The sequence below is a fragment of the Anomaloglossus baeobatrachus genome, chromosome 1 (assembly GCF_048569485.1).
Source record: "Anomaloglossus baeobatrachus isolate aAnoBae1 chromosome 1, aAnoBae1.hap1, whole genome shotgun sequence".
Classification (NCBI taxonomy): Eukaryota; Metazoa; Chordata; class Amphibia; order Anura; family Aromobatidae; genus Anomaloglossus; species Anomaloglossus baeobatrachus.
Genome location: NC_134353.1, coordinates 736,192,201 through 736,216,645, shown reverse-complemented (window position 1 = coordinate 736,216,645; position 24,445 = coordinate 736,192,201). Strand labels below are relative to the sequence as shown.

General features: G+C 51.6%; 1 protein-coding gene across 2 annotated transcripts in view; it reads right to left on the bottom strand.

The window, feature by feature from the left end:
* DHX37 (DEAH-box helicase 37) overlaps positions 1-24,445 on the bottom strand; it is a 218,764-nt gene that overhangs the window by 14,180 nt on the left and 180,139 nt on the right. For both annotated transcript variants that reach the window (XM_075322468.1, XM_075322461.1), the window contains exons 21-24: positions 17,681-17,797; positions 17,431-17,603; positions 17,087-17,201; positions 9,611-9,748 (exon numbers count right to left, since the gene is read on the bottom strand). In XM_075322468.1, the coding sequence (XP_075178583.1) occupies positions 9,611-9,748; positions 17,087-17,201; positions 17,431-17,603; positions 17,681-17,797 (543 nt within the window). The remainder of the gene's footprint in view (positions 1-9,610; positions 9,749-17,086; positions 17,202-17,430; positions 17,604-17,680; positions 17,798-24,445) is intronic.

Below are 24,445 nucleotides of genomic sequence, written 5' to 3'. Positions count from 1 at the left end.
GAGCCTTGCTCCTTGTGTGAGACATGCTGTTGGAGTGGGGGCTTTGCAGAGAATGAACCCCAGGGTGAATATATAGAGGTCCACAACCGGAGACCGGCTGTGGCTTACCAGACCGCTGAGTGCGGTGTTGTGTGCCCTCCAGATCCCAAAGCCCGGTCCCCTAGTCGCAGCACCTCAGCAGAGATGCAGAATGCAGGATGTCCCAGAGCAGAGTGAACTCTGCCTGAGAAATGACTAGGGGGCGTTCCTATAAAAGAGCGGGAACTGGAGGGCTATAGAGACCTGCAGGGAAGGAGGGACGCCCCAGCAGTGGGGAGTGTCCCTCCCCTGTGTAGAACGGCCGCCGGGAGGAGCCGAACCTGTCCCTCTGCATGAGTGACATGCGAGGGCAGGAAAATGAAACTAGGCCTCCGGCGAAGCCGGGGCCAAAATTTAAGCGGCGAGGCCGACAAGCAGGCACCATCGGCGCGGTTCTCAGGCAAAAGCTAGAGAATCCGCCGGAAAAGTTAAAACAATCACATACAGCATACTCTCCCCTTACAATAAAGAACCGGGACCCCCAACATAAACGTCTCAGGTACTTAGCTGCTCAGACACGCAGGGCCATGTCCCTGGGGATGAGTGCTCCGGTCCAACAGAATCCTCAAGGGGCTGTGGATGGAGACCGGACTCCTGCCAGGCATGGAGACTGTGCTGGCTCCCACTTCAAGCCATAGCCCAGAAGGGATGGTGAAGGAGCGCGGCATGTAAGGCTGCAGCCTTGTAAATCAACCTTAACAACACCGCCGACACAGTGGGGTGAGAAGGGACATGCCGGGAGTCCAGACATGGACCCGCTTTTCTTCAAACTCTTTCCAAAAGTCAAACAAATCAGATGAGAATGCATGTGTGGATGTATGCCTCCTGACAAAAAGCAATAAACTGGCTAGGACTGGCTACCAGGGGGTGTATAAGCTCAGAGGGAGGAGCTACACTTTTTAGTGTAGTACTTTGTGTGTCCTCCGTAGGCAGAAGCTAAACACCCATGGTATGGATCTCCCAAAGGAACGATAAAGAAAACGAGAACGCTACAGATTGCGGAAAAATAGAGCAAAAAGTGCACCACTTTTTTGGGACAAACGTCTGAATTTTTTTACCCCTTAGATAAAAGTAAACCTACATGTTTGGGGTCTACGAACTTGTACCAACCTGAGGCATCACACAGACATCAGTTTTACCATACAGTGAACACAGTGAATAATGTATCCCCAAAACAATCATGCGGTCACACTTTGCAATTTTTCTGCACTCGGAATTTTTTTTTGTCACTTTCTAGTACACTATATGGTAAAACTTCTGGTTTCATTTAAAAGTACAACTTGTCCCGCAAAAAATAACGCTTCACAGCAAAACTGATGCAAAAAAATGGAAACTCACCCGGTCATCAACTGGTTAAATGACTTAAAAATACATTAAAAATTGAACATAAACACATGGCTGTTTTAGGTAAATTTTAAACGTACAAAGAAGACTCCAAAAACTGTGTGAAATCAATAAGACTTACAAAGAAAAAAAGAGAATTTTGTTTACTTACCGTAAATTCTTTTTCTTATAGTTCCGACATGGGAGACCCAGACCATGGGTGTATAGCTTATGCCTCTGGAGGACACACAAAGTACTACACTAAAAAGTGTAGCTCCTCCCTCCGAGCATATACACCCCCTGGATAACCAAATCTAGCCAGTTTAGTGCAAAAGCTGAAGGAGGACATCCACCCACAAGTAGAGACAGAGCAAAACCCGGAACAACCGGAACCTCTGTCTACAACAACAGCCGGTGAAAACACATGGAACAAGAAAACTGCCAACAGGCAACAGGGAGGGTGCTGGGTCTCCCATGTCGGAACTATAAGAAAAAGAATTTACGGTAAGTAAACAAAATTCTCTTTTTCTTCATCGTTCCTTATGGGAGACCCAGACCATGGGACGTCTCAAAGCAGTCCATGGGTGGGAAATAAACAGAAAACTGAGAAGTAGGCAAAACCTAACTTCACAAATGGGCGACAGCCGCCTGAAGGATGCGTCTGCCCAAGCTCGCATCTGCCGAAGCATGAGCATGCACTTGATAGTGCTTCGAAAAGGTGTGCAGACTAGACCAAGTGGCAGCCTGACAGACCTGCTGAGCCGTAGCCTGGTGCCTGAAAGCCCAAGAGGCACCGACAGCTCTGGTCGAATGCGCCTTGATCCCCGGCGGGGGAGGCACCTGAGTGCACTGGTAGGCATCGGATATGGCCGACCTAATCCAACGAGCTAGGGTCGGTTTAGAGGCCGAGAGACCCTTGCGCTGACATGTGGTCAGCACAAAAAGGAGGGCAATGAAATGTCCTGGTTAAGGTGGAAAGGAGACACCACCTTAGGGAGAAAGTCCGGAGTCGGACGGAGAACCACCTTGTCTTGGTGAAAAACCAAAAAAGGTGACTCCGAAGAGAGCGCAGCCAAATCAGAGACTCTCCTGAGAGAAGTTATGGCCACCAGAAAAACGACCTTCTGTGAAAGTCTAAACAAGGGAACCTCCCTAAGAGGCTCAAAGGGGGGTTTCTGTAAGGCCGTGAGGACCAGATTAAGGTCCCAGGGATCCAAAGGCCGCCGGTAAGGTGGAATGATGTGAGATGCGCCCTGCATGAAGGTGCGCACCTGGGCCAGTCGGGCGATACGCCGCTGGAACAACACTGACAGCGCAGAGACCTGTCCCTTAAGGGAATTGAGGGATAGTCCTAGCTGAAGGCCGGACTGTAGAAAGGACAGGATGGTCGGCAAGGAAAAAGGCCAAGGGGCATGCCCGGAAGAACGACACCAGGACAGGAAAATTCTCCAAGTCCTGTGGTAAATCTTGGCCGAGGAAGACTTCCGAGCCTGAGTCATAGTGGAGATGACTTCGGGAGGAATGCCGGAAGCCGTCAGGATCCATGACTCAAGAGCCACGCCGTCAATCTGAGAGCCGCAGAATTCTGGCGGAAAAACGGACCTTGTGAGAGAAGGTCTGGGCGGTCCGGGAGATGCCACGGCACCTCTACGGACAGACGGAGCAGGTCTGGGTACCAAGCTCGCCTGGGCCAGTCTGGAGCAATGAGTATGACCCGACGGCCCTCCATTCTGATCTTGCGCAGGACTCTGGGCAAGAGAGCTAGAGGGGGAAACACGTAAGACAGACGGAACTGGGACCAATCCTGAACCAGCGCGTCCGCTGCAAAGGCCTGAGGATCGTGGGAGCGAGCCACGTAAACCGGGACCTTGTTGTTGTGCCGGGATGCCATTAGAGCCACTTGCGGAGTGCCCCACTTGCGGCAGATCGACCGGAACACTGCCGGGTGCAGAGCCCACTCGCCGCTGTCCACTGCTTGACGGCTGAGATAATCTGCCTCCCAGTTTTCTACGCCTGGGATGTGGACTGCGGATATGGTGGACTTTGAGTCCTCCGTCCACTGAAGGATGCGTTGAACCTCCAACATTGCCAGGCGGCTGCGACTCCCGCCCTGGTGATTGATGTAGGCAACTGCTGTCGCGTTGTCTGACTGGACTGGAATGTGCTTGCCCGCCAACAGGTGGTGAAAGGCTACGAGAGCTAGAAGCACAGCTCTGATCTCCAGCACATTGATCGAGAGGGCTGATTCGGACGGAGTCCAAGTGCCCTGTGCTCGGTGGTGGAGAAATACTGCTCCCCAGCCGGATAGACTGGCATCCGTGGTGAGAATCACCCAGGACGGGATCAGGAAGGAGCGTCCCTGAGACAGAGAGAGTGGCCGAAGCCACCACTGAAGAGAGCTCCTGGTCTGTGGCGACAGAGCCACCAACCTGTGCAAGGAAGAAGTCCGCTTGTCCCAACAGCGGAGAATGTCCAGCTGCAGAGGACGCAGATGGAACTGGGCAAAGGGAACCGCTTCCATTGACGCCACCATCTGACCCAGCACCTGCATAAGGTGCCTGATGGAATGACGGCGGGGCCTCAACAGAGAGTGCACCGCCAGATAGAGGGACTTCTGTTTGACTAAGGGCAGCTTCACAAGTGCCGGCAGAGTCTCGAATTGCATCCCTAGGTACGTACGTTTTTGGGTCGGGGTCAGAGTGGACTTGGGCAGATTGACAAGCCACCTGAATTGAACAAGCGTGGCGAGAGTGAGCGAGACACTCCGCTGACAGTCTGCACTGGATGAAGCCTTGACAAGAAGGTCGTCCAGGTAAGGAATCACTGCCAACCCCTGGAGGTGCAGAACCGCAACCACTGCTGCCATGACCTTGGTAAATACTCGAGGGGCCGTGGCTAACCCGAAGGGGAGAGCCACGAATTGGAAATGTTCCTCTCCGATTGCAAAACGTAGCCAACGCTGGTGTGAAACAGCAATTGGCACATGCAGATAGGCATCTCTGATGTCGATGGATGCCAGGAAATCTCCTTGGGTCATTGAGGCAATGACTGATCGCAGAGACTCTATGCGAAAATGCCGCACCTGAACATGCTTGTTGAGAAGCTTGAGATCCAGGATGGGCCGGAAGGAACCGTCCTTTTTGGGGACTAGGAAGAGATTTGAGTAAAAACCTCTGAACCGTTCCCTGGCGGGAACCGGTACAATTACTCCGTTGGCCTGTAAGGATGCCACGGCCTGAGAGAAGGCGGCGGCCTTGGAGCAGGGGGGAGTTGACAGAGAGAATCTGTTTGGCGGGCTGGAAGAGAACTCTATCCTGTAGCCGTGGGAGATGATATCCCACACCCACTGATCGGAGACGTGTTGAAACCACACGTCGCCAAAGTGGGAGAGCCTGCCACCGACCAAGGACGTTGCTGGCTCGGCCAGATAGTCAAGAGGAGGCTGCCTTGGTGGCAGCAGCTCCTGCGGACCTTTGTGGACGCGGCTTCTTGCGCCAGGTGGGCTTTTGGTCCTTGGCTGAGTTAGTGGACGAGGCCGAGGGCTTAGAGGACGACCAGATAGAGGAACGAAAGGAACGAAACCTCGACTGGTTCCTGCTCTGGACAGGTTTCCTGGTTTTAGTCTGTGGCAAGGAAGTACTCTTCCCGCCAGTAGCCTCCTTAATTATTTCATCCAGTTGTTCACCGAACAGCCTGGACCCAGCAAATGGGAGCCCAGCAAGGTACTTCTTTGAGGAAGCATCTGCCTTCCACTGTCGAAGCCTCAAGATCCTGCGGATAGCGAGGGAATTAGCGGAGGCCACCGCAGTGCGGTGAGAAGCCTCCAGCATGGCAGACATGGCGTAGGCTGAAAAGGCTGAAGCCTGGGAAGTTAAGGCAACCAATTCAGGCATAGAGTCCCTAGTGAGGGAATGCATCTCCTCTAGGGAAGCAGAGATGGCTTTGAGAGCCCACACTGCTGCAAAGGACGGGGAGAACGAGGCCCCTGCCGCCTCATAGACCGACTTGGCCAGGAGGTCAACCTGGCGGTCAGTGGGATCCTTAAGTGAGGTGCCATCAGCCACAGATACAACTGTCCGGGCTGAGAGTCTAGACACCGGAGGGTCTACCTTTGGTGAGTGAGCCCACTCCTTGACCATCTCTGGTGGAAAAGGAAAACGGTCATCAGAACCACGCTTTGGGAAGAGTTTGTCAGGACAGGCTCTGGGCTTGGATACAGTGGCTTGAAAACTGGAGTGGTTAAAGAACACACTCCTTGTTCTCTTAGGCAAGGTAAACTGGTGCTTTTCTGCCAGAGAGGGTTGCTCCTCTGATACTGGCGGATTGAGGTCCAGTACAGAATTAATGGACGCAATCAAATCACTAACATCCGCATCACCCTCGGTCAGATCAATGGGGCACATGGAGGTAGCGTCCGAGCCCCCAGTAAAGACCTCCTCCTCGTCCTGCGAGTCGGCTCGTGAATCGGAGCCGCGGGACGAGGAAGGAGAGTGGACCCTGCGTCTCCTTTTAGGAGGACGGGGTCTGGGAGCAGATGAAGAATCCTCTGTGAGCTCTGCAGAGCGAGCCGAAGCAGCAGAGGCACCCTGAGAAGGGGGCTGATGCATGCTCAGCAGAGTCCGGGACAGCTGTGCCATGGAGTCGGCAAAGGACTGGGAGATAGCCTTAGAAAACGAATCTACCCAAGCCGGGGGATCAGCCACCGGGGCCGGAGCAGCTGGAGGGACCACTGGGGAGACTCCAGGCTGAGGTACCACCATGTTAGAGCAGGCATCACAATGTGGATATGTGCTCGGTTCAGGCAGTACAAGCTTACATGCCGTGCATATTGAGTACAGCCTTGCTCCTAGTGTGAGACATGCTGCTGAGGTGGAGGCTCTGCAGTAAAGAACACACTCCTTCAGAATGATCCCCAGAGAGTGTATAAGAAGGTCCACAACCAGAGGTTGTGGCTTACCAGACCGTTTTGTGTGCCCTCCGGATTCCACAGCTCGGATCCCCAGACAGGTTGCAGAGATGCAGCAGCCAGCGCCGATCAGTGTGAGAACGCTGATAAAATGGCGCCGGGGGAAGGAGGGGGGGCGGGGCCTAGTCCAAGAGCGGGAACCGGAGTGCCAAGGAGATATCCAGGGGAGGGAAACATCTCCTCAGAGAGGAGTGTCCTCCCCTGAGCTGAACGGCCGGTGGGCGGCGCCGCACTGTCCCTCTGCATGACTGACATGCAGGGGCAGTGAAAACGAAAGTAGGCCGCAGCCGAAGCCGGGGCCTAAATTTTACAATGCGGCCGGCGAGCAGGCACCCTCGGCGCGGTTCTCAGGTGAAAACCAGAGAACCGGCCGGAAATCACAGCAAAGTTAAATAACACACTCTCCCCACAATAAATGTACAAGGGACCCCTCAATAACGTCTCAAATACTTAGCTTATGAGACGCAGGGCCAGGTCCCTGAGGGATGAGTGCTCCGTCCGGCAGGGTCCTGAAAGGGCTGCGGATGGAGACCGGTCTCCTGCAAAGCAGTGAGAACCGTGCTGGCTCCCACTTCAAGCCAGAGCCCGAGGGATGGTGAAGGAGCGCGGCATGAAAAGGCTCCAGCCTTGAAATCAACCTTAACAACACCGCCGACACAGTGGGGTGAGAAGGGACATGCCGGGAGTCCAGCTTGGACCCACTTTTCTTCCAACTGTTTAAAATCAAAAATCATATGAGAATGCATGTGTGGATGTGTGCCTCCTGAACACAAAGCATTGAACTGGCTAGATTTGGTTATCCAGGGGGTGTATATGCTCGGAGGGAGGAGCTACACTTTTTAGTGTAGTACTTTGTGTGTCCTCCGGAGGCAGAAGCTATACACCCATGGTCTGGGTCTCCCATAAGGAACGATGAAGAAAAAAAAAAATGTCCATGTTTGGATTTGTTCTTGCAGTTGCATTAAAGTATTAAATCAATATATCTTAAAAGTGTTGTCCAATTCTGGGGGAAAAAAATAAATCTATTAATGGCCACAGGGCTCGACAACAAATATATATAAAAAATTCTTGTACCCCATACCGGCGTTGCTTCCCCGCCTCAGAGCCCTTCTTGTCTCCTAGAGTAAACAATGACCACTACAGCCAAATTTACGTGGAAGCGGTCTTCCACTTGGACACAATAGTGAAGGCAAATAGATAAACTCCAGTTACAACGTGAAATTAAATTTAAAGCTTTAATTGCAATATTAAAATCCAAATTCCAAAAAGAGAACATGCAAATAACAAATCATGTTGGTCTGATGATGATTATGATGGGGTTGCTGACGCCTGTAGGTGATAAACAGCCACGCTGTTTAGATGCCACGCTGGTTTTTTTTTTTATATTTAATATGCAATAAAAGCTTTGCATTTTATTTCAGTTTGGAGCTGGAATGTCTTGTCACCTGTTGGATTTCCACGCTACTACAGATTGTTTGTCCGAGCTCTTTGTGCAATTTACAGACTCAAGTGAGCTAGCTATTTGGATCTCCTTTTGGTCACAAAATTGTGAAGATTACAGTCAGTCGGCAGCCGCTAATTAGCTGTAGTGGTCAGATGATATTGTTTACGCCCAAAACTGGCAGAAAACACAGGGCAAACAGCAGAGGAGTGGCACTGGTTTTGGACGCAAGTATAGATTTTTATGTAATTTATGTAGGACCTTGGAATCATAAGTAGATATCTCTAAGGCTACGTGCCCACGCTGCGGAAAATGAGCGGAATTTGCCGCAATATTTTTGCGGAAATTCAGCAGATTTTTCAAAAATCCGCTGTAGAGCGAGTCCCCAGCCATTTCTATGGCATTTTATAACTGCTGTGCCCATGCTGCGTTTTTTTCCGCAGCGGAAATAATGCAGATTTCCCTGCGGAAAAATCTGCAGCATGTGAATAATTCCTGCGGATTTCTCCGCAGGATACCATACTTACCTGCGTGACTTGATTGAAGACACCCGAGTCACTTCCTCCAGTGCAGAGGACGGCAGTGGAGCCAGAACCAGGAGGTGGGCGGGGCCTGCACGAGCTCTGGTCATGTGACAGCCAGAGCTAGTTCAGGCCCGCCCACTTCTCCAGCAATGTGCAGAACAGACCCGGCCGGAAACTGAAGTGAAGTGTGATGGAGGTAAGTATGAACGCCCCGATCACTCAGCACTTGTTCTGCATTTAGGATGCAGTGCCGAAGCCATGGTACTGTATCCTCAATGCAGAATGACCGCAGCATATCTGCAGGACATTCTACAATAAAACCGCAGCATGGAAACAGACAAAGTTGTGCTGCGGTTTTCTGGGAGCTTGTGCGGATATATCCGCAGGACACTTTCCCCGTGGGCACATAGCCTCATAGAGGACAACCCCTTCTCATTCCCCATGTATGCCTCCGTTAAAATAAAGCTGATGCTCCCCTGCCGTGCAGGCGCTGTTCCAGTGGTGGTAGCACTCTCTCCTGCAGCTCACAATTTTATGTCATGCCAGCTTCAGCATCAAAACCTTCGGACGAGTAAGTAACAAAGAGAAAGTAAGGCCTCATGCGCATGCTGCAGTTTTGGTGCATTTTGTGGTGACCTTTTAGTCACCACAAACTGCATGAATTTCCTTCCCTGGCAAAGTCTGAGTTTTCAGATTTGCTGTGCGCACGTTGAGGTGACCATAAAAATGCAGCATGTTGCTTTTTCCCCTGTGTTTTTAAACCACTGGTGACAAAATAAAAGCGTCAAAAAAGCATATAAAAATACAAAAAATGTTTTAAAAAAAAACATGCTTTTTTTGCCCCAACGTGCGTTTTTTGTTGGTTTTTTTTTACCATAGGGTAGGTTTTTGGTGCATTTCTGTGGTCACCACAAAAATGAAGAGTTCAGACATAGCCTAAGAGCTGCGGCTGCATGCTCACTTCCTCTTGATGTGTGAAATGTCCGAAGGCAGAGGCAGTGAAGATTGCTCCGCTTGGGCATGCGGCTTGTATGACATATCATGTGAGCCCTGAGAGAGCGAGTGCTGTCACCGCTGGAACGAAGCCAGAACGGAAGGGGAGTATAAACTTTTTTTATTTTAATGGGGGCAAACAGGTGGAATGAGAAGGTGTTGTCCAAGTAGTGCACAACCGCTTAAAGTCTTATATCTATGTACATCATTAGCCAAAGTATGAAAGTTTCATAATCAGCTAATAAAACCAAGAACAAATCTGAAAGTATCTTCAATTATACATACAGAAGGTGCTTTGCCGGTGACACTTCACCCTTCCGGATGCTTGACAAAAGGTTGGAGATGGATCGTCTAGCGGGTCTCCAAAATGACAATACTGTGGAAGCAAGGCAGGAATCCACCCGGGCTCAATCGAGGAAACGCCTGCAAACAAAAGATGTTCCAAATGATTCCTACATTTACTAATTAACAGATACAGAAATGTTATACAGATAGAGCACAACAGAGAAACAATGCAGCCTGCTTTCGATCACAGATCCCAATTCTAACCCTCTTAGAGAGAACCAGTCAACACGATTTTGCATGTTAACGTAAATCATGGCCATAATGGCGCTGTTATACAGATTCAATAAATACCTTTAGCGAAGAAGAAGGGAATTTTGTTTACTTACCGTAAATTCCTTTTCTTCTAGCTCCAATTGGGAGACCCAGACAATTGGGTGTATAGGCTATGCCTCCGGAGGCCGCACAAAGTATTACACTTAAAAGTGTTAAGCCCCTCCCCTTCTGCCTATACACCCCCCGTGCTCCCACGGGCTCCTCAGTTTTGGTGCAAAAGCAAGAAGGAGGAAAAAGAATTATAAACTGGTTTAAAGTAACTTCAATCCGAAGGAATATCGGAGAACTGAAACCATTCAACATGAACAACATGTGTACACAAAAAAACAGGGGCGGGCGCTGGGTCTCCCAATTGGAGCTAGAAGAAAAGGAATTTACGGTAAGTAAACAAAATTCCCTTCTTCTTTGTCGCTCCATTGGGAGACCCAGACAATTGGGACGTCCAAAAGCAGTCCCTGGGTGGGTAAAATAATACCTCGTAAGAGAGCCGTAAAACGGCCTCTTCCTACAGGTGGGCAACCGCCGCCTGAAGGACTCGTCTACCTAGGCTGGCATCCGCCGAAGCATAGGTATGCACCTGATAGTGTTTCGTGAAAGTGTGCAGGCTCGACCAGGTAGCCGCCTGACACACCTGCTGAGCCGTAGCCTGGTGCCTCAAAGCCCAGGACGCGCCCACGGCTCTGGTAGAATGGGCCTTCAGCCCTGAGGGAACCGGAAGCCCAGCCGAACGGTAGGCTTCGAGAATTGGCTCCTTGATCCACCGAGCCAAGGTTGATTTGGAAGCCTGTGACCCTTTACGCTGGCCAGCGACAAGGACAAAGAGTGCATCCGAGCGGCGCAGGGGCGCCGTACGAGAAATGTAGAGTCTGAGTGCTCTCACCAGATCTAACAAGTGCAAAACCTTTTCACATTGGTGAACTGGATGAGGACAAAAAGAAGGTAAGGAGATATCCTGATTGAGATGAAAGGGGGATACCACCTTAGGGAGAAATTCCGGAACCGGACGCAGAACCACCTTGTCCTGGTGAAAAACCAGGAAAGGGGCTTTGCATGACAGCGCTGCTAGCTCAGACACTCTCCGAAGTGAAGTGACTGCTACTAGAAAAACCACTTTCCACGAAAGGCGTGAGAGAGAAATATCTCATTGGCTCGAATGGTGGTTTCTGAAGAACCATCAGCACCCTGTTCAGATCCCAGGGTTCTAACGGCCGCTTGTAAGGAGGAACGATGTGACAAACCCCCTGCAGGAACGTGCGTACCTGTGGAAGTCTGGCTAGGCGCTTCTGGAAAAACACAGAGCGCTGAGACTTGTCCCTTAAGGGAGCCGAGCGACAAACCCTTTTCCAGTCCAGATTGAAGGAAGGACAGAAAAGTGGGCAAGGCAAAAGGCCAGGGAGAAAAACCCTGAGCAGAGCACCACGACAGGAAAATTTTCCACGTCCTGTGGTAGATCTTGGCGGACGTTGGTTTCCTAGCCTGTCTCATAGTGGCAACGACGTCTTGAGATAACCCTGAAGACGCTAGGATCCAGGACTCAATGGCCACACAGTCAGGTTGAGGGCCGCAGAATTCAGATGGAAAAACGGCCCTTGAGATAGCAAGTCTGGTCGGTCTGGTAGTGCCCACGGTTGGCCGACCGTGAGATGCCACAGATCCGGGTACCACGACCGCCTCGGCCAGTCTGGAGCGACGAGGATGACGCGGCGGCAGTCGGCCCTGATCTTGCGTAACACTCTGGGCAACAGTGCCAGCGGAGGAAACACATAAGGGAGCTGAAACTGCGACCAATCCTGAACTAAGGCGTCTGCCGCCAGAGCTCTGGGATCTTGAGACCGTGCCATGAACGTCGGTACCTTGTTGTTGTGCCGGGACGCCATGAGGTCGACGTCCGGCACCCCCCAGTGGCAACAGATCTCCTGAAACACGTCCGGGTGAAGGGACCATTCCCCTGCGTCCATGCCCTGGCGACTGAGATAATCTGCTTCCCAGTTTTCCACGCCTGGAATGTGAACTGCAGAGATGGTGGAGGTCGTGGCTTCCACCCACATCAAAATCCGCCGGACTTCCTGGAAGGCTTGCCGACTGCGTGTGCCGCCTTGGTGGTTGATGTATGCCACCGCTGTGGAATTGTCCGACTGAATTCTGATCTGCTTGCCTTCCAGCCACTGCTGGAACGCTTTCAGGGCAAGATACACTGCCCGTATTTCCAGAACATTGATCTGAAGCGAGGACTCTTGCTGGGTCCACGTACCCTGAGCCCTGTGGTGGAGAAAAACCGCTCCCCACCCTGACAGACTCGCGTCCGTCGTGACCACCTCCCAGGATGGGGGTAGGAAGGATTTCCCCTTCGATAATGAAGTGGGAAGAAGCCACCACCGAAGGGAAGCTTTGGTCGCCTGAGAGAGGGAGACGTTCCTGTCGAGGGACGTCAGCTTCCTGTCCCATTTGCGTAGGATGTCCCATTGAAGAGGACGCAGGTGAAACTGCGCGAAAGGAACTGCCTCCATTGCTGCCACCATCTTCCCCAGGAAGTGCATGAGGCACCTCAAGGGGTGTGACTGGCTTTGAAGGAGAGATTGTACCCCTGTCTGTAGTGACCGCTGCTTGATCAGCGGAAGCTTCACTATCGCTGAGAGGGTATGAAACTCCATGCCAAGGTATGTGAGCGATTGGGCCGGTGTCAGATTTGACTTTGGAAAATTGATGATCCACCCGAAACTCTGGAGAGTCTCCAGGGTAGCGTCGAGGCTGTGTTGGCATGCCTCTTGAGAGGGTGCCTTGATCAGGAGATCGTCCAAGTAAGGGATCACCGAGTGACCCTGAGAGTGGAGGACCGCTACTACAGTAGCCATAACCTTGGTGAAAACCCGTGGGGCTGTTGCCAGGCCGAACGGCAGTGCCACGAACTGCAGGTGTTCGTTTTCTATGGCGAAGCGCAAGAAGCGCTGGTGCTCTGGAGCAATCGGTACGTGGAGATAAGCATCTTTGATATCGATCGATGCAAGGAAATCTCCTTGGGACATTGAGGCGATGACGGAGCGGAGGGATTCCATCCGGAACCGCCTGGTCGTTACGTGTTTGTTGAGAAGTTTCAGGTCCAGGACAGGACGGAAAGACCCGTTCTTCTTTGGGACCACAAACAGGTTGGAGTAAAAACCGTGGCCCTGTTGCTGAAGAGGAACAGGGACCACCACTCCTTCTGCCTTCAGAGTGCCCAGCGCCTGCAGAAGAGCCTCGGCTCGCTCGGGAGGCGGGGATGACCTGAAGAATCGAGTCGGGGGACGAGAGGTGAACTCTATCTTGTAACCGTGAGACAGAATGTCTCTCACCCAACGGTCTTTTACCCGTGGCAGCCAGGCGTCGCAAAAGCGGGAGAGCCTGCCACCGACCGAAGATGCGGAGTGAGGAGGCCGAAAGTCATGAGGAAGCCGCTTTGGTAGCGGCACCTCCGGTGGCCTTTTTAGGACGTGACTTAGACCGCCATGCGTCAGAGTTCCTTTGATCTTTCTGAGGCCTTTTGGACGAGGAGAATTGGGACCTGCCCGCGCCCCGAAAGGACCGAAACCTCGACTGCCCCTTCCTCTGTTGGGGTATGTTCGGTTTGGGCTGGGGTAAGGATGTATCCTTTCCCTTGGATTGTTTGATGATTTCATCCAAACGCTCGCCAAACAATCGGTCGCCAGAAATTGGCAAACTGGTTAAGCGCTTTTTGGAAACAGAATCTGCCTTCCATTCCCGTAGCCACAAGGCCCTGCGGAGTACCACCGAATTGGCGGCTGCAACCGCCGTACGGCTCGCAGAGTCCAGGACAGCATTAATAGCGTAAGACGCAAATGCCGACGTCTGAGTGGTTATGGACGCCACCTGTGGCGCGGACGTGCGTGTGGCTGCGTCAATTTGCGCTTGACCTGCTGAGATAGCTTGTAGCGCCCATACGGCTGCGAACGCTGGGGCAAAAGAAGCGCCGATAGCTTCATAGATGGATTTCAACCAGAGTTCCATCTGCCTGTCAGTGGCATCTTTGAGTGAAGCCCCATCTTCCACTGCAAGTATGGATCTAGCTGCCAGTCTGGAGATTGGAGGATCCACTTTGGGACACTGAGCCCAACTTTTGACCACGTCAGGGGGAAAAGGATAACGTGTATCCTTAAGGCGCTTAGAAAAACGCTTATCTGGACAAGCATGGTGATACTGGACTGCCTCTCTGAAATCAGAGTGGTCCAGAAACATACTCGGTGTACGCTTGGGAAACCTGAAACGGAATTTCTCCTGCTGAGAAGCTGACTCCTCCACCGGAGGAGCTGAGGGAGAAATATCCAACATACGATTGATGGACGCAATAAGGTCGTTCACTATGGCGTCCCCGTCCGGAGTATCAAGATTGAGAGCGGCCTCAGGATCAGAATCCTGATCAGCTGTCTCCGCATCATCAACCAGAGATTCCCCCCTCTGAGACCCTGCACAATATGATGATGTCGAGGGAAAATCTAAGCGAGCTCGCTTAGTCGGTCAGGGGCTGGGGTCTGTGTCAGAACCCTCAGCCTGGGATCCATGAGATACCCCGGGAGGACATTGTTGGTCCAGCTGAGGTGAGCTAGGGAACAAAGATTCAACAGAGTCCCTGTGCTGAGATACCGGCCTGGACTGCAAGGCTTCTAGTATCTTAGCCATAGTCTCAGAGAGTTTTGCAAACTCCGTCCCCGTCACCTGAACAGTGTTAGCAGGTGGCTCCCCTTGGGCCCCTCTTAGCAGAGGCTCCGGCTGAGTAAGTGCCACAGGGGCCGAACAGTGCACACAATGAGGGTCAGTGGAACCTGCCGGTAGCGGGGGTCGTACATGCGGCGCAGGCAACATAATAAGCCTGTGTTTTGGCACCCCTGCCTTTCGTGGGCGCCATGCTATTATCTTCCCTGAGTAACACAATGGGGTATATAGCCAGAAATCAACTGTGCACCATACAGTGTAAAACATATATACCATAAACATATAATGTTACACTTCTGCACAATGGGGCTAGCACCACAGGTGCTGCTTACCACCCGCCTAAAGCGGTTGTGAGGCCACCAGAGTCCCTGCCTGGGTCTCCCAGACTTTGTCCCCCTCTGCAGCGTCCGAGGAGCTGACAGGAATGGCTGCCGGCGTCCTGAGGAGAGGAGGGAGCCGTGGGCGTGACCCAGAAAGAGCGGGAACTGGTGCCCGCACTGTGCACAGTGAGAGGGGTGGAGTATGCAAAGCATGCTCCAGCCCTCAGTGCTGCTCGTTCTGTGCAGCGTCCCGCCCTTCCCCTGCCTGTCAGGGCTGTGGGCGGGAGGGAAGGAAACTAGGCCGCAAAAAGCCGGGGACTCTAGTAATAAACGCGGCCGCCGTAAAAGCGCGGCCGGCGTGAAAGTCCCCGGCGCACTACAAGTCCCAGCCGCGCCGCAGTGTTTCCATGGCCGCGGCGGTCAGTGCGGCAGTCCCTATACATAAACACACTCAGCAACGCTGAGTGTGTAATGGCACATATTAACCCGGTCAGCGCCGTGGTCCCCGGTGCACTAGCACACCCAGCAAAGCTGGAGTGTTGCTGTGCGCTGTCCCCACAGGGATACAGAGTACCTCCAAGTAGCAGGGCCATGTCCCTGAACGATACCCGGCTCCTATCCAGCAGGCTCCACAGGAGTTGTGGATGAAGCACGGTCTCAGTGCCTGGAGACCGATAGGATCCCACTTCACCCAGAGCCCTGAGGGGGATGGGGAAGGAAAACAGCATGTGGGCTCCAGCCTCCGTACCCGCAATGGATACCTCAACCTTACAACACCACCGACAAGAGTGGGGTGAGAAGGGAGCATGCTGGGGGCTCTATATGGGCCCACTTTTCTTCCATCCGACATGGTCAGCAGCTGCTGCTGACCAATCTGTGGAGCTGTGCGTGCGTGTCTGACCTCCTTCGCACAAAGCAAAAAACTGAGGAGCCCGTGGGAGCACGGGGGGTGTATAGGCAGAAGGGGAGGGGCTTAACACTTTTAAGTGTAATACTTTGTGCGGCCTCCGGAGGCATAGCCTATACACCCAATTGTCTGGGTCTCCCAATGGAGCGACAAAGAAATCCCCCTTTCTGGTTGTTCTTTAATCTGCATTTAAAGTTTGACTGTAATACGCTTTTAGTGCATTAGGGTGGGACTGTAGATAGATAGGGTCCTCAGCTCCTGCCCCTCTGCTTCCTTTTTTTTTACAGCTTCTTCCAGTGCAGTTATCGCTGCGGTCAGTGCTTGTGCAGATTGCTCCACTGGCAGACTTTAGTAAAAGGTGCCAGTGGGGGCACTTGCACAAATTGACCTCTTGGTGGTCTTCAGTAAAATTATGCTAGTGGCAGAGCATGTGCAGATTTAGATATCGGCTCGTGATTTATAAGTTCGCAGGGGCAAACCTTAAAAAAGAAGGCGGATACAGACAGTAGCTGAAAACCCAGAGTTCGGTCCCAATGCACCAAAACCATATTACACCCAAACTTTAATTGGGTATTAAAGAATAACAAGGATGCATATTTCTTCACTAAATCTATTTACTCTGTATAGCACCACCATTATCACCATGCCTTTACTTTAACATGCAAATTCGCGATGACTGGTTCTCTTTTAAAATTGAGTCATACATGGTCATCCACTCATGTTTACAGGAAGCAACAAATTATATTTTTTTGTATTTTTTTGGGGGGGAGGGAGATAATGTTTAAGAATCCGAAACATGCCCTTGGGTCACTTAACTTTCTATCAAATGCAGACTTTTCAGATATCCTGCCATGTCTATCTAGACAGATTCATGTATCTCTCATTAAATAACAATTGAGGAGCATCTTTTCAAACATCTCTGCAATACACAGTACTTATGTTGCACCTCCCAGAAATTGTGTTCCACCGCTTTTTGACAAAAAAAACAAAAAAAACAAAAATAGCATCACCCGGTTGTTAATTCAGAAATTTCCAGGAGGATTAACATAGGATGGGTACAACGCAGAACTGTATGAAAAGATGTTCCAGAATAGGTGTGTCATAAAGAATACAAGCGGTTACTCAACCAGGCCGGTATGGCGACAGGTGCTTTATAAAAACTAAACAGGAAGGAAACAAAGTAACGGTCCCCGAGTCAAGACTGCCCTTTACCCTTCATGTACATCTTGCTTGTTTCCACTATTTCTTGAAAAACCACAAAATCAGGAAGTTGTCTAAAGAGAGCAGAATTTGGATGAATAAAAACGGGATCTTCCAAAAGAGAAGTCTGGGGAGAAAAAAATTGTTTATTGATGGATTCAACTATATAAATGTAAAAAACAAATCAGAGCATTGAATTTTTCCTCTAAAGCAAAGAAACAGAAGGATTACTACTGGTGGCCAAAATAATGAGGACACTGGACAAAGGCGATAAATCATTATCAGATGATGGATGGAAGAAAGAAACACATAGCAAAACAGCAGAGTCACTGCATGCAATGAGTATGTCTGTTCACCTTGTAAGCATTCCTCCATTTCTCATCAAGAAGTTCTTCAGGACGAATCCGTCTGGCTATGTGATCGCCCAAACCAGACATTACAATTTGCCTCAGATAGTTCACTTGGCTTTCTGTAGGGGGTGGCATCTTAGAATCAAGGAAGATGGAGACTTCAGGGCACAATGAGTTCACTGTAGAAGGAAGAAGACCGATTGTTAGCTATAACATGACATGACGTCCTGATTTAGGATGCTAGAATTCTCCTTACCTGCTGTGGTTAGCTGTCCTCGTAAACGCCTAATCTCCATCATGGCTTTAAATCTGAGGCCATTACGTTCACAAAATTTGGGCATTAATCCTGAATATTCACATGCACCGACAGCACCTGCAAAAATGAAATTTACAAAAAGATTATATACAGGAACTAGCTGTAGTATCCGGTGTTGCCCGGATAGTAACTCTCTCTGTCTCTCTCCCAGTCTCTGTCTGTGTGTCGCTGTCTGTCTCTTTCCTTGTCTGTCTGTTTCTATCTCTCTGTATTTGCATCAGTCTGTCTCAATCTCTTTGCCCGGCTGTCGCTCTCTCTCTCTTTGCCCGGCTGTCTCGCTCTCTCTTTGCTCGGGCTGTCTCTCTAGGTCTGTCTCTCTATGTCTGTCTGTCTTTTTGTGTCTCTCTCTCTATCCATCTATCCTATCTTATACTAACAGTTTATTTTGTTCCTAGCAACCACTGACAGTTGCTATTTATAGTCTACAGCTCCCAGCTCCATTCACTTAATGGCTGCAGGATTTTTGTAGAGTAACTGGAAAGCACGGGGTTACATTTTTCCTCCCAAACATAGCCTATGACGTTCCCTGAGTCACATGGAGTGTCTGTGCAAAATTTTCGTGATTGTAAATGCGACAGTGCGGATTCCTTTAGCGGACATGGACACATGGACACACACACACACACACACACACACACACACACACAGAGCTTTATATATTAGATTATTGTTTCCAGTGTCACTATCACTACTAATAATCTAGTGTCACACAATATATGAAATATTTACGCAACTAACCAAATATAGCTATGCTTTTAGGACATTTCTTCATTTTTTTTTTTTTTTTTTTAAATGGAAACATTCTCAGAAGTTGTTATTCAGACAAGGTCTATGGGTAAGAGAATTTGATCTATACACTATGGTTAGATCCAATATTGATTCACACAGAAAGGAGTAGTTGGACCTACGCGCAAAACTGTCATATGCAGAACGCATAGAGCAGCACTATGAAACCTGAGGAAAATATGGACGGAGGCCCTGGAAAGAAGGGAATTTTGTTTACTTACCGTAAATTCCTTTTCTTCTAGCTCCAATTGGGAGACCCAGACAATTGGGGTGTATAGCTATGCCTCCGGAGGCCACACAAAGTATTACACTAAAAGTGTAAAGCCCCTCCCCTTCTGCCTATACACCCCCCGTGCTCCCACGGGCTCCTCAGTTTTGGTGCAAAAGCAAGAAGGAGGAAAAAATTATAAACTGGTTTAAGTAAATTCAATCCGAAGGAATATCGGAGAACTGAAACCATTCAACATGAACAACATGTGTACACAAAAAAACAGGGGCGGGTGCTGGATCTCCCAATTGGAGCTAGAAGAAAAGGAATTTACGGTAAGTAAACAAAATTCCCTTCTTCTTTGTCGCTCCATTGGGAGACCCAGACAATTGGGACGTCCAAAAGCAGTCCCTGGGTGGGTAAATAATACCTCATAATAGAGCCGTAACGGCTCCGTCCTACAGGTGGGCAACCGCCGCCTGAAGGACTCGCCTACCTAGGCTGGCATCTGCCGAAGCATAGGTATGCACCTGATAGTGTTTCGTGAAAGTGTGCAGGCTCGACCAGGTAGCTGCCTGACACACCTGCTGAGCCGTAGCCTGGTGCCGCAAGGCCCAGGACGCTCCCACGGCCCTGGTAGAATGGGCCTTCAGCCCTGAGGGAACCGGAAGCCCCGAGGAACGATAAGCTTCGAGAATTGGTTCCTTGATCCACCGAGCCAGGGTTGATTTGGAAGCTTGTGTCCCTTTACGCTGGCCAGCGACAAGGACAAAGAGTGCATCCGAGCGGCGCAGGGGCGCCGTACGAGAAATGTAGAATCTGAGTGCTCTCACCAGATCTAACAAGTGCAAATCCTTTTCACATTGGTGAACTGGATGAGGACAAAAAGAGGGTAAGGAGATATCCTGATTGAGATGAAAAGGGGATACCACCTTAGGGAGAAATTCCGCAACCGGACGCAGAACCACCTTGTCCTGGTGAAACACCAGGAAAGGGGCTTTGCATGACAACGCTGCTAGCTCAGACGCTCTCCGAAGTGAAGTGACTGCTACTAGGAAAACCACTTTCTGCGAAAGGCGTGCGAGAGAAATATCCCTCATTGGCTCGAACGGTGGTTTCTGAAGAACCATCAGCACCCTGTTCAGATCCCAGGGTTCTAACGGACGCTTGTAAGGAGGGACGATGTGACAAACCCCCTGCAGGAACGTGCGTACCTGTGGAAGTCTGGCCAGGCGCTTCTGAAAAAAACACAGAGAGCGCAGAGACTTGTCCCTTAAGGGAGCCGAGCGACAAACCCTTTTCCAATCCGGATTGAAGAAAGGACAGAAAAGTGGGCAAGGCAAATGGCCAGGGAGAAAAACCCTGAGCAGAGCACCACGACAGGAATATTCTCCACGTCCTGTGGTAGATCTTGGCGGACGTTGGTTTCCTAGCCTGTCTCATAGTGGCAATGACCTCTTGAGATAATCCTGAAGACGCTAAGATCCAGGACTCAATGGCCACACAGTCAGGTTGAGGGCCGCAGAATTCAGATGGAAAAACGGCCCTTGAGACAGCAAGTCTGGTCGGTCTGGTAGTGCCCACGGTTGGCCGACCGTGAGATGCCACAGATCCGGGTACCACGACCTCCTCGGCCAGTCTGGAGCGACGAGGATGGCGCGGCGGCAGTCGGCCCTGATCTTGCGTAACACTCTGGGCAACAGTGCCAGAGGAGGAAACACATAAGGGAGTTGAAACTGCGACCAATCCTGAACTAAGGCGTCTGCCGCCAGAGCTCTGTGATCGTGAGATCGTGCCATGAATGCCGTGACCTTGTTGTTGTGCCGGGACGCCATTAGGTCGACGTCCGGCATCCCCCAGCGGCAACATATCTCCTGAAACACGTCCGGGTGAAGGGACCATTCCCCTGCGTCCATGCCCTGGCGACTGAGAAAGTCTGCTTCCCAGTTTTCCACGCCCGGGATGTGAACTGCGGAGATGGTGGGGGCCGTGGCTTCCACCCACATCAAAATCCGCCGGACTTCCTGGAAGGCTTGCCGACTGCGTGTTCCGCCTTGGTGGTTGATGTAAGCCACCGCTGTCGAGTTGTCCGACTGAATTCGGATCTGCTTGCCTTCCAGCCACTGCTGGAACGCTTTTAGGGCAAGATACACTGCCCTGATCTCCAGAACATTGATCTGAAGTGAGGACTCTTGCTGAGTCCACGTACCCTGAGCCCTGTGGTGGAGAAAGACTGCTCTCCACCCTGACAGACTCGCGTCCATCGTGACCACCGCCCAGGATGGGGGTAGGAAGGATTTCCCCTTCGATAATGAAGTGGGAAGAAGCCACCACCGAAGGGAAGCTTTGGTTGCCTGAGAGAGGGAGACGTTCCTGTCGAGGGACGTCGGCTTCCTGTCCCATTTGCGTAGGATGTCCCATTGAAGAGGACGCAGGTGAAACTGCGCGAAAGGGACTGCCTCCATTGCTGCCACCATCTTCCCCAGGAAGTGCATGAGGCGCCTCAAGGGGTGTGACTGACCTTGAAGGAGAGATTGCAACCCTGTCTGCCGTGACCGCTGTTTGTTCAGCGGAAGCTTCACTATCGCTGAGAGAGTATGAAACTCCATGCCAAGATATGTCAGCGATTGGACCGGTGTCAGATTTGACTTTGGAAAATTGATGATCCACCCGAAACTCTGGAGAGTCTCCAGAGTAACGTTGAGGCTGTGTTGGTATGCCTCTTGAGAGGGTGCCTTGACAAGTAGATCGTCTAAGTAAGGTATCACCGAGTGACCCTGAGAGTGGAGGACCGCAACTACTGTAGCCATGACCTTGGTGAAAACCCGTGGGGCTGTCGCCAGGCCGAACGGCAGTGCCGCGAACTGAAGGTGTTCGTCTCCTATGGCGAAGCGCAGGAAGCGCTGATGCTCTGGAGCAATCGGTACGTGGAGATAAGCATCTTTGATATCGATCGATGCAAGGAAATCTCCTTGGGACATTGAGGCGATGACGGAGCGGAGGGATTCCATCCGGAACCGCCTGGTCTTTACGTGTTTGTTGAGCAGTTTTAGGTCCAGGACAGGACGGAAAGACCCGTCCTTCTTTGGAACCACAAACAGGTTGGAGTAAAAACCGTGACCCTGTTGCTGAAGAGGAACCGGGACCACCACTCCTTCTGCCTTCAGAGTGCCCACCGCCTGCAGAAGAGCATCGGCTCGCTCGGGAGGCGGAGATGTTCTGAAGAATCGAGTCGGAGGACGAGAGCTGAACTCTATCCTGTAACCGTGAGACAAAATGTCTCTCACCCAACGGTCTTTTACCTGTGGCAGCCAGGTGTCGCAAAAGCGGGAGAGCCTGCCACCGACCGAGGATGCGGTGTGAGGAGGCCGTAAGTCATGAGGAAGCCGCCTTGGTAGCGGCACCTCCGGCGGTCTTTTTAGGGCGTGACTTAGACCGCCATGAATCGGAGTTCCTCTGATCCTTCTGAGGCCTTTTGGACGAGGAGAATTGGGACCTGCCCGCACCCCGAAAGGACCGAAACCTCGACTGTCCCCTCCTCTGTTGGGATGTGTTTGGTTTGGCCTGGGGTAAGGATGTTTCCTTTCCCTTGGATTGTTTGATGATTTCATCCAATCTCTCACCAAACAAACGGTCGCCAGAAAATGGCAAACTGGTTAAGCACTTTTTGGAAGCCGAATCTGCCTTCCATTCCCGTAGCCACAAGGCCCTGCGTATTGCCACCGAATTGTCGGCTGCAACCGCCGTACGGCTCGCAGAGTCCAGGACAGCATTAATAGCGTAGGACGCAAATGCCGACGTTTGAGAGGTTATGGACGCCACTTGCGGCGCAGACGTACGTGTGAGTGCGTCAATTTGCGCTTGACCCGCTGAGATAGCTTGGAGTGCTCATACGGCTGCGAATGCTGGAGCAAAAGACGCGCCGATAGCTTCATAGATGGATTTCAACCAGAGCTCCATCTGTCTGTCAGTGGCATCCTTGAGTGAAGCCCCATCTTCAACTGCAACTATGGATCTAGCCGCTAGTCTGGAGATTGGAGGATCCACCTTGGGACACTGAGTCCAGCCCTTGACCACGTCAGGGGGGAAGGGATAACGTGTATCCTTAAGGCGCTTGGAAAAACGCTTATCTGGACAAGCTCGGTGTTTCTGGACTGCCTCTCTGAAGTCAGAGTGGTCCAGAAACATACTCGTTGTACGCTTGGGAAACCTGAAACGGAATTTCTCCTGCTGAGAAGCTGACTCCTCTACTGGAGGAGCTGAGGGAGAAATATCCAACATTTGATTGATGGACGCGATAAGATCATTCACTATGGCGTCCCCATCAGGAGTATCAAGGTTGAGAGCGGCCTCAGGATCAGAATCCTGATCAGCCACCTCCGCTTCATCATACAGAGAGTCCTCCCGCTGAGACCCTGAACAATGTGATGATGTCGAGGGAATTTCCCAGCGAGCTCGCTTAGGCGGTCTGGGGCTGCGGTCCGTGTCAGAGACCTCTCCCTGGGATCTATGAGACACCCCGGGAGGACATTGTTGTTCCAACTGAGGGGGACCAGGGAACAATGATTCCACAGTGCCCATGGTCTGAGATACCGGTCTGGACTGCAAGGCTTCTAATATCTTAGCCATAGTCTCAGAAAGTCTTTCAGTAAAAACTGCAAACTCCGTCCCTGTCACCTGGACAGTGTTAGCCGGTGGTTCCCCCTGGGCCACCCTTAGCAGAGGCTCCGGCTGAGTAAGTGCCACAGGGGCCGAGCATTGCACACAATGAGGGTCAGTGGAACCTGCCGGCAGTATAGCCGTACATGCGGCGCAGGCAGCATAGTAAGCCTGTGCTTTGGCACCCTTGCTTCTTGTGGACGACATGCTGTTGTCTCCTCTGAGCAATCCAGGAGGGTATATAGCCAAAAATCAACCGTGCACCATACAGTGTAAAGTATAGCCTTATAATCATATAATCTATAAGTACACTTCTGCACTAGTGGGGCCAGCACCTCAGGTGCTGCTTACCGCCCGCTCAAAGCGGTTGTGTGGTCACCAGAATCCCTGCCTGGGTCTCCCCGAGCTTGTCTCCCCTCTCCAGCGTCAGAAGAGCTGACAGGAATGGCTGCCGGCGTCTTGAGGAGAGGAGGGGGCCGTGGGCGTGCCCTAGAAAGTGCGGGAATCTGGTGCCCCACTGTGCACAGTGAGGGGGGTGGAGTATGCAAAGCATGTTCCAGCCCCAGTGCTGACGTCCTGTACAGCGTCCCGCCCTTCCCCTGACTGGCAGGCCTGGGGGCGGGAAAAGAGTGAGAGTAGGCCGCAAAAGCCGGGGACTAAAGTTATAAGCGCGGCCGGCGTATAAGCGCGGTCGGCGCGGTAGTCCCCGGCGAACTAACATTCCCAGCCGCGCTGCAGTGTGAAATGGCAGCGCGCGGTCAGCGCGGTAGTCCCCAGTAAACTAACACACCCAGCCACGCTGCAGTGTGTGATGGCACAAGCGCGGTCAGCGCTGCGGTCCCCGGCGCACTAACACACCCAGCAATGCTGGAGTGTTTCTGTGCGCGGTCCCCACGGGGACACAGAGTACCTCAAAGTAGCAGGGCCTTGTCCCTGACGATACTCGGCTCCTTATCCAGCAGAGTCCCCAGGAGCTGTGGATGGAGCACGGTCTCAGTGCCTGGAGACCGATTAGGATCCCACTTCACCCAGAGCCCTAAAGGGGATGGGGA